The sequence below is a fragment of the Hyla sarda genome, chromosome 7 (genome assembly GCF_029499605.1).
Source record: "Hyla sarda isolate aHylSar1 chromosome 7, aHylSar1.hap1, whole genome shotgun sequence".
NCBI lineage: Eukaryota > Metazoa > Chordata > Amphibia > Anura > Hylidae > Hyla > Hyla sarda.
In genome coordinates this window covers 1,834,366-1,846,872 of record NC_079195.1, presented here as the reverse complement: position 1 = coordinate 1,846,872, position 12,507 = coordinate 1,834,366, and the positions used below count along the sequence as shown (strand labels likewise).

The 12,507-nt window shown below is 45.7% G+C and overlaps 1 protein-coding gene across 2 annotated transcripts in view; it reads right to left on the bottom strand.

Moving 5' to 3' along the window:
• Positions 1–331: 331 nt before the first annotated feature.
• LOC130282612 (zinc finger protein 260-like) overlaps positions 332–12,507 on the bottom strand; it is a 54,595-nt gene continuing 42,419 nt past the window's right edge. For both annotated transcript variants that reach the window (XM_056531031.1, XM_056531030.1), the window contains exons 3-4: positions 10,751–10,809; positions 332–3,712 (exon numbers count right to left, since the gene is read on the bottom strand). In XM_056531031.1, the coding sequence (XP_056387006.1) occupies positions 1,590–3,712; positions 10,751–10,809 (2,182 nt within the window). In that variant the 3' untranslated portion in view covers positions 332–1,589. The remainder of the gene's footprint in view (positions 3,713–10,750; positions 10,810–12,507) is intronic.

The window sequence follows — 12,507 nt, the reverse complement described above, 5'->3', positions numbered from 1 at the left end:
TTTGTGGGTTTTGATTTCCGACAGGAATTCTCCCAAGATATTTACTAAGGTTTCCCTACATTTAGCACTTTTCCCTACGTTTTGCTTTTTTTTTTTTACAACTGTTCTGATCTGTCGGGGTTTCCTCAGCTCAAATCCACCACATTTTCTGTGGAAACCTTAGTAAATATATTGGGATTTTTCAAAACGGTCAGGGACACGCCCCTTTTGTCGGGACCACGCCCCCTTTCTCTCGTGGTCATGCCCCCTTTCAGGTTTTTCTTGTAAAATGGAGGGTTTTGTTTTTTTTTTGGTTGCAAATTGTGTCGCATGGAACGTGCAACACAATTTGGTGCAAAACCTGACAAAAAAAAGAGTCGGGATCACATTTGTAAATAAACCGCATTGCGTCTCTCTTTCTTTGTGCTTTCATGCCCGAGGGGTGGGGGAACAGTGGTTCAGGTGTGCTTAATTGTTTAATTAATTAGTCACATTCTTCTGTCCAGTAGGAAAAGGAAATATATTAACCCTTTGTGTGCTGCCTAGGGACTCATGGAAAGGAAAAACTTTGCTAAGTAAATTTAAACCATTCTGGACTGTGGTATTTTTTTTACATGTACGCCATTGACCCTACAGTTTCATTATTGTTATAGACGTTTACGCATGCGGCAATACCAAATAGGTTTATTTTTGTTTACATACCAACTTAAAAAATGGGAAAAGGAGGGTGATTCAAACTTTTATCAGGGAAACGGCTTCGGGTGAGTTAATGTCAGCTGTTTTAGTTTCCAATACTCAGGAAATGAAATTGAAAGTAACAGATCCCATTCATGTTGCTTGTTTGATCCGACTTGGCATCCCACTAATGGAGCGCCACTGGAACCCTGCGATCGCCGTGCAGCACCCACATTCAGCAACCACTGTGTTTCCGGGACCGGAAACGTGACATCATGGTACGGCCCCTCATGACGTCACACAACGCCCCCTCCTAGAGGCATGAATTGAGGGGGCGTGGCGGGACATCAAGTCTCCAGTCCCAGAAACACAGAAATTTCCAATACTGAAGCAGCAGTCTGGCATATATCCTTTGGATAGGGGATAAGATGTCTTTGGCTGGAGTACCCCTTTAAGCCACTCCAGCAGTTACAAATGCGCACATACACTGGGGAATCGGGAGAGACTGAACGAGTGATTGGCTGACATGTATGTGTACACCCCGCTTTACTTTGAATCCCTAATCTTTGATGGTGATAAGAGAAATGTTCTTAGCATCTGATTTTTGTCAAGAGAACAGTTCACCGAATAGCGTGATGATCTCTACAGACCTCTTGTTACTCTACAGCCAAACGGGAGAAAAAAAAATGAACGCAACCTTTATTTAGACTATTGTAGGCTTGCAACACACGCACAAGACACACATTCGAGTCTTTAGTTTCTACGTAATTTCATATACAAACAGAAAGTCATAATGTTTCTGTAGGATCTCAAAGTTTAAAAGGGAATAACTTTCATTATCCCCTCCTATAATTTTATTTACAGAACCCTTTAGATACCCCTACTGTAACATTTACCACACTCAGTTATGCCCTTCAACCCTGTCTTGCACACACTTACTGACACTCAGAGTACGGGAAGGAGTCTTCTGCAGCATGGATTCTCTGATGTCGCACCAGGTGTGACTTATAAGTGAAGTGCTTGCCGCATTCAGAGCACAGGAAGGGTTTCTCCCCGGTGTGTATCCTCTTGTGTATAATGAGATAGGTATGGCGGCTGAAGGATTTACCACACTCTGGGCACATAAATGGCTTTTCCCCCGTGTGAATTCTCTGATGTCGGAGAAGATCAGATTTTTTGCTAAAAGATTTGCCGCACTCTGAGCATGCGAATGGCCGACCTCCCGTGTGAGTCCTACTGTGTGCCGCCAGGGCTGTCCGTTGACTAAAACACTTGCCACACTCTGTGCAAACGAATGGCTTTTCGCCAGTGTGGACCCGTTGATGGATCCCCAGGTAAGTGTGTCTACTGAAACACTTTCCACATTCCGAACATGCAAATGGCTTCTCTCCTGTATGAATTCTCTGATGACGCACAAGGTCGGACTTTGTGATGAAACATTTACCACACTCGGAGCAGACAAAGTGTTTCTCTTCAGTGTGGATTCTCAGGTGCTTCCTTAGCTCATATTTTAGCACAAAGCTCTTTCCACACTCTGAACACGGATAGGGTTTCACTCCAGTGTGAAGAGTCATATGCTTATTAAGGTCTCTTTTCTGGGCAAAGCATTTTCCACACTCCGTGCAAGCAAAAGGCTTTTCACCTGTGTGTATCCTGCGGTGCGAGATTAGGGTGGAGTACTGAGTGAAGCACTTACCACATTCCGAACAAGAGAACGTTTTCTCTCCCGTGTGTACCCGCCGGTGGATGACAAGATGAGAATGTCGGCTGAAACCCTTGCTGCACTCTGAACAAACGAATGGCTTCTCTCCTGTGTGAATCTTCTCGTGCCTGACAACATCTGATTTCTTGCGGAAACACTTGCCACACTGCGAACAAGAGAATGGCTTTTCTCCCGTATGAATTCTCAAGTGTCGGATGAGCTGGGACTCCCTGGAGAAAATTTTTCCACACTCTGAGCAGGTAAAGGCACACTCTGCAGTGTGGATTCTTTGATGCCTAATCAAATGCGAGTCCCGGCTAAAACACTTACCACATTCAGGACAGGCAAATGGCTTTTCACCCGTGTGAATCTTCTCGTGTCGGATAACGTCAGATTTTTTGCTAAAACATTTCCCACATTCATAACATAGAAAAGGTTTATCTCCCGTGTGAATTCGCTCGTGTCTGGCCAGGTCTGATTTACTGCTGAAACCTTTCTCACACACAGAGCAAGAGAAGGACTTCCCCCCTTGTATATGAACTCGCTGGTGTCGGGACAATTCTACTGTTGAATTAAAGGTCTGTTCACATACCGGACAAGGATAATCTCCGTCATACGAGTAGGGAAACTGTGAGTCTGTGTGTTCCCCTGGCAAAAAAAAGTCCCCGTCTGTGAGGTTATCGTCATCACAAGAGACAGATTCCTCTTTGATGATCACAGGGATAAAATCTGTGGCGTGGTGCTGATCTCTATGGGAGACATTTCCGTCTTCACCAGAATCTGATTCTTCCTTAAAGTCAGCAGACAGACATCGCCGTGCGCGAAGTGTGGACGACATGGATTCCTTATTGCTCTGATCAGATGAGTGCTCTGCACTGGCCTCACGTGCAGGTGAAGAGCAGGGGTCAGAATCTGTGAGGCTCTCTTCATCACTCGATTCCTCCTTAATACCAGTAGATAGATACGGTTTTGTATATTTTTTGAAGGCGTTGTTTTTCTCGGCTGTATACGATGTGTGATCGGCGGATGCATCGATGTCAGAGCTTGTCTGATCTCCCTCCTCACTAGACGATAAATCTACATCACTATACGTAGACACGTGTTGGGAGGTATGGGTGTCAGGGTTATCTTCTTCCCAGGACTCTTCCTTAATATAAGCCGTATTGTCTTGTGTTTCTGGAAGTTGTGAGTGAACTGGATCGCTGGGGCGGCTTTCATCATGTAACGTAGACTCCTTTTTGACTTTTCCAATAGATTGACCCTTAGCACAGTTTATAACACTTGTTTCTGAGGTATGATGGTCCAAGGACGTGACATCATGAAATCCTTCCAGGGGCTTTCTGTCTGCCTCTGAATCTAAAATAAATAAATAAATTAATTTTAAAGAGACCTGAAGTTTCATTGCATAGGATTTTTTTGTCCTATTTCATATCTTAGATTTGATTCTGTTGCATGGACCATTTAATATTGCTCTATAATAAATGACAATAATAAATTTGCCTTTTAAAGTTTTTATTATGTGTAAATCCTTATTTTTACCACCGTTTGTGTAATGTGTACTAGTGCCAGATTTGTTTTAAAAAAGGCACACATTCTTTATAAATAGCTCAGATCTAAGAAAGATGAGAGGGAAACCTTTTTGGAACAGCGTGAGTGAGGGAGCCTTGCTCACAAATTGCAGATACACAGTCCAGGCTCGCCCTCTTCTGCACATAGCACTTGCTAAGCCCCACCCCACTCCCAGTGTTCCGTCCTTATCTCTCTGTTACTAGAGACAAACTGAGCCTAACAACAGGCAGTAGCAGGAAGGAGAAATAAACAGTCGAAAATACCTTAGCCTATTATATGAAGGGAGGTTGTTTAACCCCTTAAGGACTCAGCCCATTTTGGCCTTTTTGGCAAAAAGTTTAGTTTTTGCACTTTCGTTTTTCTCCTCCTTCCATTCTAAAAATCATAACGCTTTCAATTTTGCACCTACAGACCCATATAAAGGCTTGTGTATTGCATCACCAATTGTACTTTGTAGTGACATCACTTATTTATAACATAATCTGCGGTAAAAAAAATAAATAAATTATTTGTGGGGTGAAATTAACTCCTTAAGGATGCAGGGCGTACATGTACGCCCTGCGCCCGCTCCCCTGCTATAAAGCGGGGTCACAAGCTGACCCCACGTCACAGCGGGGTGGTCCTGGCGGCTATCAACGGCCGGGACTCGTGTCTAATGTAAGACATCACCGATCGCGGTGATGACTGGAATTAACCCATTAGACGCTGCGATCAAAGTTGATCGCGGTGTCTATAATAAAAAGAAAAAAAAACATTTCCGGCAGCTCAGCGGAGCTGATCGGGACCACCGCGGTGACCCGATCAGCTGAGAGGATGGCGGGAGGACCTTTACCTGCTTCCTCGCCATCTGCCATCCGCCATCTTCTCCGCCATAGAACACAGCACAAAAAATGAGCCCTCATACATCCCCATATGCGGAAAAATAAAAAAAAGTTATAGGGGTCAGAAGATGACAATTTTAAAACATTCATTTTGGCGCATGTAGTTATAATTTTTAAGTAGTAAAATAAAATAAAACCTACACCAATTGGGTATCCTTGTAACCGTATTGACCTACAGAATAAATATAAGGTGCCATTTTTACCAAAAAGTGCACTGTGTAGATATGAAAGCTGCTAAAAATTACAAAATGGTGGTGGGGGGGGGGGCGGTTTCAATTTTGTCCCACAGATAATTATTTTTTGTTTTGCCGTAGATTTTATTGTAAAATGATTGATGTGATTACAAAGTAAAATTATTAGCACATAAAACAAGCCTCATATGGGTCTGTAGGTGGAAAACTCAAAGCGTTATGATTTTTAGAATGAGGAGGAAAAAAAACTAAAGTGCAAAAACAGAAAAACCGTTAAGGGGTTAAACAAAAAAAAATATTACATTTTGTAACTTCTGTTTCTACACAGTGCACTTTTCGGTAAAAATGGCCCCTTATCTTTATTCTGTAGGTCCATACGGTTACAAGGATACCTAATTTATTTAGGTTTTATTTTATTTTACTACATGCACCAAAATTTGTATGTTTAAAATTGTCCTCTTCTGACCCCTCTAACTTAATTTTTCCACATACGAGGCTATTTGAGGTAGAGTTGGGCGTTATAGCGGTTCATACTGAATACCGAAATTTTTGTGCTGCACGATATGAATTTTAATCCATACCGCAATACCGGTTTGGCCCCTCCCCTCAGCCCAGCGCTACGTTGTCCCCCACATCGGGGAACTAATCATATGTGATCGGAGAGCCGTCAGCCTATCAGCGGCCGCAGCGATGTTCTGCCTCGGCCGGTGATAGGTTGAGCGCACTGTCATGTAAGAAGCCGGCTCAACCTATCACCGGCCGATGCAGAACATCGCTGCGGCCGCTGACAAGCTGACGGCTCTCCGACGTTCACGTCCCCAGCATAAGGCCAACGTAGGAACATGCGTTAAATTTTGCATTTATTTTTGTTTACCTTTTGCAGCCCGGGCATAAAGATACAGTATAGAGTGTCAGCGCCGGCGGCCGCAACAAGCAGGAGGACGAGAAGGGCAGCGCTTGCGGGTGACGTGAGTATTTATCCCGATGGGGACAGCGCAGCGCTGGGCTGATAATTAATTTGGGGGGGAATACCGTTATATACCGTGGAACCGCCATAAGTTACAAAAATACCGTGATACACTTATTTGGCCATACCGCCCAGCCCTAATATGAGGATCACTTTTTGCGCCGTGATCTGTAGTTTTTATTGGTACCATTTTTGTTTTGATGGGACTGATCACTTTTTATTAATATTTTTATGGTATATGAAGTGACCAAAAATGCACATTTTTTTTTCACGTGTACGCCATCGACCGTGCGGTTTAGTTAACCTTATATTTTAATAGTTCAGACATTTACGCACTGGGCGGTACCACATATGATTATTTTTATTTTTCATTATATTATTTAACTTAAAAAATGGGGAAGAGGGGGGGATTCAGACTTTTATTATGGAAGGGAGCAGCATGGTGAGGAGGCTAGATTTAGGAACAGACAATGGGACAGGATTTCAGAAAAGAACCGTAGGAGCCAGTGGGGGGAATTTATCTTTTACATTTTCATGGTTTTTTTGTGTAAATTTGATGTAAATTTTTCAGCAAACCACAATTTATGAAAACACATTGAGGGGCATTTACTAAGGGGTTTAGTCATTTTTTTCTGACTATTTTTGGCGCAAAATTGTCGCAATTGCGCCTACCCTATTTTTTGTGCGACTTTCTCTAGCAAGAGCTAGAAAGTAAAAAAAAAAAAATTCCCGCTTGATTTACGCAAGTTTTCATTTTTGACTTGCAGTGGTCAGGTATTTATTAACTGAGACAGTCGCAGTTGCGCAATAAACTGTCGCAACGGCCGTAAAAATTGACTAAATTTACTCCAGCTCCAACATGGAGCAGGAAAAGCTACTGCCGCCCGGGCTCCGACATACTTTCTCCCCGCTACCCTCACTGCGCTACCGGGACACTGCAGTGATTTACATCCCAACCCTCTCACCTGCCAGCGCCACACAACTCCCATCTGTCTGCTAACTGTTGCAAGACTACAAATCCCAGCATGCCCTTACAATGAAGACACGCTGGGAGTTGTAGTCTTGTAGCAGCGGGAGCTGAGCGGCAAGGGCGGGAGACAAGGGGGGGGATATCAGTGTCCCCATAAGTGAGGGTAGCGGGAAGGCCGTATGAGGAGCCCGGGCGGCTGCACTGTAATCTCAGCCCGGGCTCCTGCCCTGACAGCCAAAGGCTTTGGCTGTCAGGGCATGCTGGGTGTTGTAGTTTTGCAACCGCTGGAGGGCCACAGTTTGCAGACCACTGGTTTGTGGTGTGTAAACTGTAGTCCTCCAGCTGTTGCAAAACTAAACAGCTGAAGGGGACCGGCGAAGACGTTCACTTACCCTTCCGAGGCTCCAGCGACGATCGGTGACGGAGATCGTCGGGCGGCAGTGTCTTGCGGCAATGTCGTGCGGCGCTGGATCCTACGGAAGCCGGTAAGTTGCTCAAGCCCTAAAACAGTGTTTCCCAACCAGGGTGCCTCCAGATGTTGCAAGACTACAACTCCGAGCATGCCTGGACAGCCTTTGGCTGTCCAGGCATGCTGGGAGTTGTAGTTTTGCAACATCTGGAGGCACCCTGGTTGGGAAACACTGGCCTAAAACAGTGTTTCCCAACCAGGGTGCCTCCAGATGTTGCAAAACTACAACTCCCAGGTTGGGAAACACTGTGCCCGGCCTCCGCCCCACCTTACTGTAAGGGCATGCTGGGAGTTGTAGTCCTGCAGCTGGGGGCAGGGGACAAGCTTGTCGCTTGCCCACACATCTCCTGCACCACACAACTACAACTCCCAGCATGTCCTTACTGTAATGGCATACTGGCAGTTGTAGTCGTGCGGGCGGGAGATGTGTGAGCAGGTGATAATAAATGTACTAACCCATTTTATTTTTTTTTTCCTTCTCATTTCAGATCCGTGTATCAAGCAAAGAAAAACGCTGGTCGTCGAAGTAGTCCACCGAATCCGAAGGAAAAGTGTAAGTACAGTGACCCCCCGACCTACGATGGCCCCGACATATGATGAAATCGACATACGATGGCCTCTCAGAGGCCCTCGCATGTCGATGTCAGCATCGACATACAATGCTTTTTTATGTCGGGGCCATCGCATTAACTGCTATCCGGCAGCGCCAAATGCTTAAGCTGTGCCGGATAGCAGCTTAATGTTCCCTGTGTGGTGCGGTAAGTATTACTTACCCCTCCACGATGCTCCGGGGTGCCCTCCGGGTCCAGCGCTGGTCTTCCGGTGTCTTCTCGGCCCTCTCCGATGACGTCAATACGCTGCTGCGCACGTCATCCAATAGGAATGGCGTATGCAGCGGCATTATGACGTCGCTACGCAGGCCCAGTAAGGCCTTGCGGAAGACAGCAGAGGACCAGAGAAGACAGCAGAGGACCGGAGAAGACAGCAGAGGACCGGAGAAGACAGCAGAGGACCGGAGAAGACAGCAGAGGACCGGAGAAGACAGCAGAGGACCGGAGAAGACAGCAGAGGACCGGAGAAGACAGCAGAGGACCGGAGAAGACAGCAGAGGACCGGAGAAGACAGCAGAGGACCGGAGAAGACAGCAGAGGACCGGAGAAGACAGCAGAGGACCGGAGAAGACAGCAGAGGACCGGAGAAGACAGCAGAGGACCGGAGAAGACAGCAGAGGACCGGAGAAGACAGCAGAGGACCGGAGAAGACAGCAGAGGACCGGAGAAGACAGCAGAGGACCGGAGAAGACAGCAGAGGACCGGAGAAGACAGCAGAGGACCGGAGAAGACAGCAGAGGACCGGAGAAGACAGCAGAGGACCGGAGAAGACAGCAGAGGACCGGAGAAGACAGCAGAGGACCGGAGAAGACAGCAGAGGACCGGAGAAGACAGCAGAGGACCGGAGAAGACAGCAGAGGACCGGAGAAGACAGCAGAGGACCGGAGAAGACAGCAGAGGACCGGAGAAGACAGCAGAGGACCGGAGAAGACAGCAGAGGACCGGAGAAGACAGCGGAGGACCGGAGAAGACAGCGGAGGACCGGAGAAGACAGCGGAGGACCGGAGAAGACAGCAGAGGACCGGAGAAGACAGCAGAGGACCGGAGAAGACAGAAGAGGACCGGAGAAGACAGAAGAGGACCGGAGAAGACAGAAGAGGACCGGAGAAGACAGAAGAGGACCGGAGAAGACAGCGGAGAGCCCAGCGGAGGCCCGGGATCACCATCGGGAGCGACGGGGACAGGTGAGTACAGCTTCCTATACTTTACATTGCACGAATCCCTCAACATACGAAGGATTCGACAAACGATGGCTTGTTTGGAACGAATTAACAAATTACCATCGTATGTTGAGGGACCACTGTACATTTAGGGAGAAAAAACAGTGTTAAAAAATGTAATAAACACACACACACACTAAACGCCGTTTACCAATATTCTGAGCCATGACTACAATTTAGTTATTGAATTATTTAGATGTGGTGAAAAAGCTAAAAAAAAACTCAAAAACAAAAGATCCAGAAGGAAACCAGCAGCCGAACCTATTCAGACAGCAGGAAAAAGGAACAGACTATTTTTTCTACTACAGAAAGTAAATTTCCCACTTTTGCCTATGTGTGCCAAATGTATTAACGCCGTGATACAATTTAGTAAATTTGTCGCACATAGTCAAAAATGAAGTAGAAAAAAACAGGGTAAAAACCAGACTACATAGTAAAAGATTAGTAAATGCCCCTCTTTGTGCCTTAACTTTTGCTAACACAGGGTTATATGTCCTTTGACTTTTGCAGTGGTGGCCGATTTATCACATTTTAAATTGTCACAAATTTTTGTTCAATCTCACTCCAGCCCCGACCACACTTCCTTAAATTTAAGATATTTATGAAGAATGTGTGCATTTTTGATACATTTGGCACAAGAGACAGCTGCCTAGAACTTTCTGAGTGGTGACAGATGAGAAGGAAGCCTTGATTTACCTTTTAGGAACAGCAGACAGGCTCACAGATTGCAGATACACAGTCCAGGCTCTCTTTTCTCCTGGACATAGCACTTGTTAAACCCCGCCCCCACTCCCAGTGTTCTGTCCTGATCCCTCTGTTACTAGTGACAAACTGAGCCTAACAACAGGCAATGAACAACAATTTGCAGGGAAACAAGATAACTAGTGGCAAAGCCCTAAGGCTAGAACAAGGGAGGCTATTTAAAATGGCATTAACCATTTCATTTACATAGTTTATTATAATACTGGTTCCTAAATCCATAGAGATAATGCCTAATGTATCCCGACAGATCCCCTTAACGTCAACCCACTGCTACCATGAACATCTTCAAATAATAATAATAATAATAATATAAAAATTAATAAACTTAGCCATGTCTGTCCTATTCTTGTGATACTGGGACAATTTTTTTTTTTTATGTATATATATATGGCCAACACATTGTTCAGCACTCTACATATTCTGAGGGTACGAGCACAGACATTTACAGAATTAGCCACACATATAGGGATAAACCCCCCCGAAAAACCTTTGCTAAGGATCCCGCCTTATAAATAAAACTTAAAATATCATTAAAAGGTAAGTTTAATAAATAAAATTAATAAAAGTTACGTTTTATTTACTTTGGGGGGGGGGGGGGGGGGTGTTCCTTAGCAAAGGTTTCTTCGGGGGTTTATACCTATAAGTGTGACTAGTAATACGGTTGGCCCTAGGACCCTTTACAGAATTACGTACAAATTGTTCAAACAGGAGAGACATTCTACATTGTCTTATATAAAGAAAAAAATATTTTTACCCGTAGGTCCATGATGATCCTTGACAAAATGATTCTGGGGCCCCGATGCAGGCTCCATACTGTCAATGAACGGAAAGACATATCAGGCCAATGTGCAATACTGTGGTTTTACAGAACTGAGGAGACAACAACAAAAAAAACAGTCAATGCCATAGACCAGTGTTTCCCAACCAAGGTGCCTCCAGCTGCTGCAAAATTACAACTCCCAGCATGCCCGGACAGCCTCCGGCTGTCCGGGCATGCTGGGAGTTGTAGTTTTGCAACAGCTGAGGGCTCCCGGCTGGGAAATACTGTCTTAGAGACATGCAACAAAGAAATCAAAAACAGCTCAGCTTTCCCTCTGAACTTGTATTGATTCTACCCAGCAGACTGCCTTGTATCTGCTCTCCTCTCTATCTCCAGCCTGCACGAAGTGCCGCCTCAGCCGCTGATGTCATCAACAAACCCTAAAGCGCTGGTACCGAGGAAAGTAAAAGAGGGTTTGTATGTTTCTTAACGTATGCCCTACCGGAGCAGATTGTAAATGGATAAAAATGTCCGGTGTAGCCCTTTACAGTCGAGGGAAATCTGTGCACTGATTTTATATATATGTTTATTTGTTTGTTTTTTTATGCAAAATGAAGGAACATTCTACATTAGCACTTTTTTTTATGAATAGCTTTTTTTTTTTTTACATAGCTATTTTTTTATTTATTTTAGGAATCTTTTTGAATTTAACTGCAGCTCAATGAAATGGATGTAATGATTCTCCCCAGCAGACTGCCCTGTATCTGCTCTCCTCTTTATCTCCAGCCTGTGTGAGCTGTCCTCTAGTGAAATGAGGTGTCCCTGGAGGACAGCTCACCCAGGCTGGAGATAGAGAGGAGAGCAGATACAGGGCAGTCTGCTGTGTGAGCTGTTCTCCAAGGAAGGAAGGGGGGAGAATCCCTGGAGGACAGCTCACCCAGGCTGGAGGTATAGAGGAGAACAGATAAAAGGCAGTCTGTTGTGTTAGCTGTCCTCCAGGGAAGGGAAGGAGGGAAAGTTTGAATCCCTGGAGGACAGCTCACCCAGGCTGGAGGTATAGAGGCAGTCTGTTGTGTGAGCTGTTCTCCAAGGAAGGAAGGAAGGAAGGAGGGAGGGAGAATCCCTGGAGGACAGCTCACCCAGGCTGGAGGTATAGCGGAGAACAGATAAAAGGCAGTCTGTTGTGTGAGCTGTCCTCCAGGGAAGGGAAGGAGGGAAAGTTCGAATCCCTGGAGGACAGCTCACCCAGGCTGAAGGTATAGAGGCAGTCTGTTGTGTGAGCTGTTCTCCAAGGAAGGAAGGAGGGAGAATCCCTGGAGGACAGCTCACCCAGGCTGGAGGTATAGAGGAGAACAGATAAAAGGCAGTCTGTTGTGTGAGCTGTTCTCCAAGGAAGGAAGGAGGGAGAGAGAATCCCTGGAGGACAGCTCACCCAGGCTGGAGATAGAGAGGAGAGCAGATAAAAGGCAGTCTGCATAGTGAGCTGGCCTACAGGGAAGGGAAGGAGGGAGAATTAATCCATGGAGGATAGCTCACCCAGGCTGGAGATAGAGAAGAAAGACGATATAAGGCAGTATGCTGTGTGAACTGTCCTCTAGTAAAGAGGGGGCGGTGGCCTGGAGGACAGCTAACCCAGGCTGGAGATCAAGAGGAGAGCAGATACAAGGCAGTCTGCTGTGTGAGCTATCCACCAGAGAAGGGGGAGAGAAAATCCCTGGAGGACAACTCACCCAGGCTGGAGATCGAGAGGA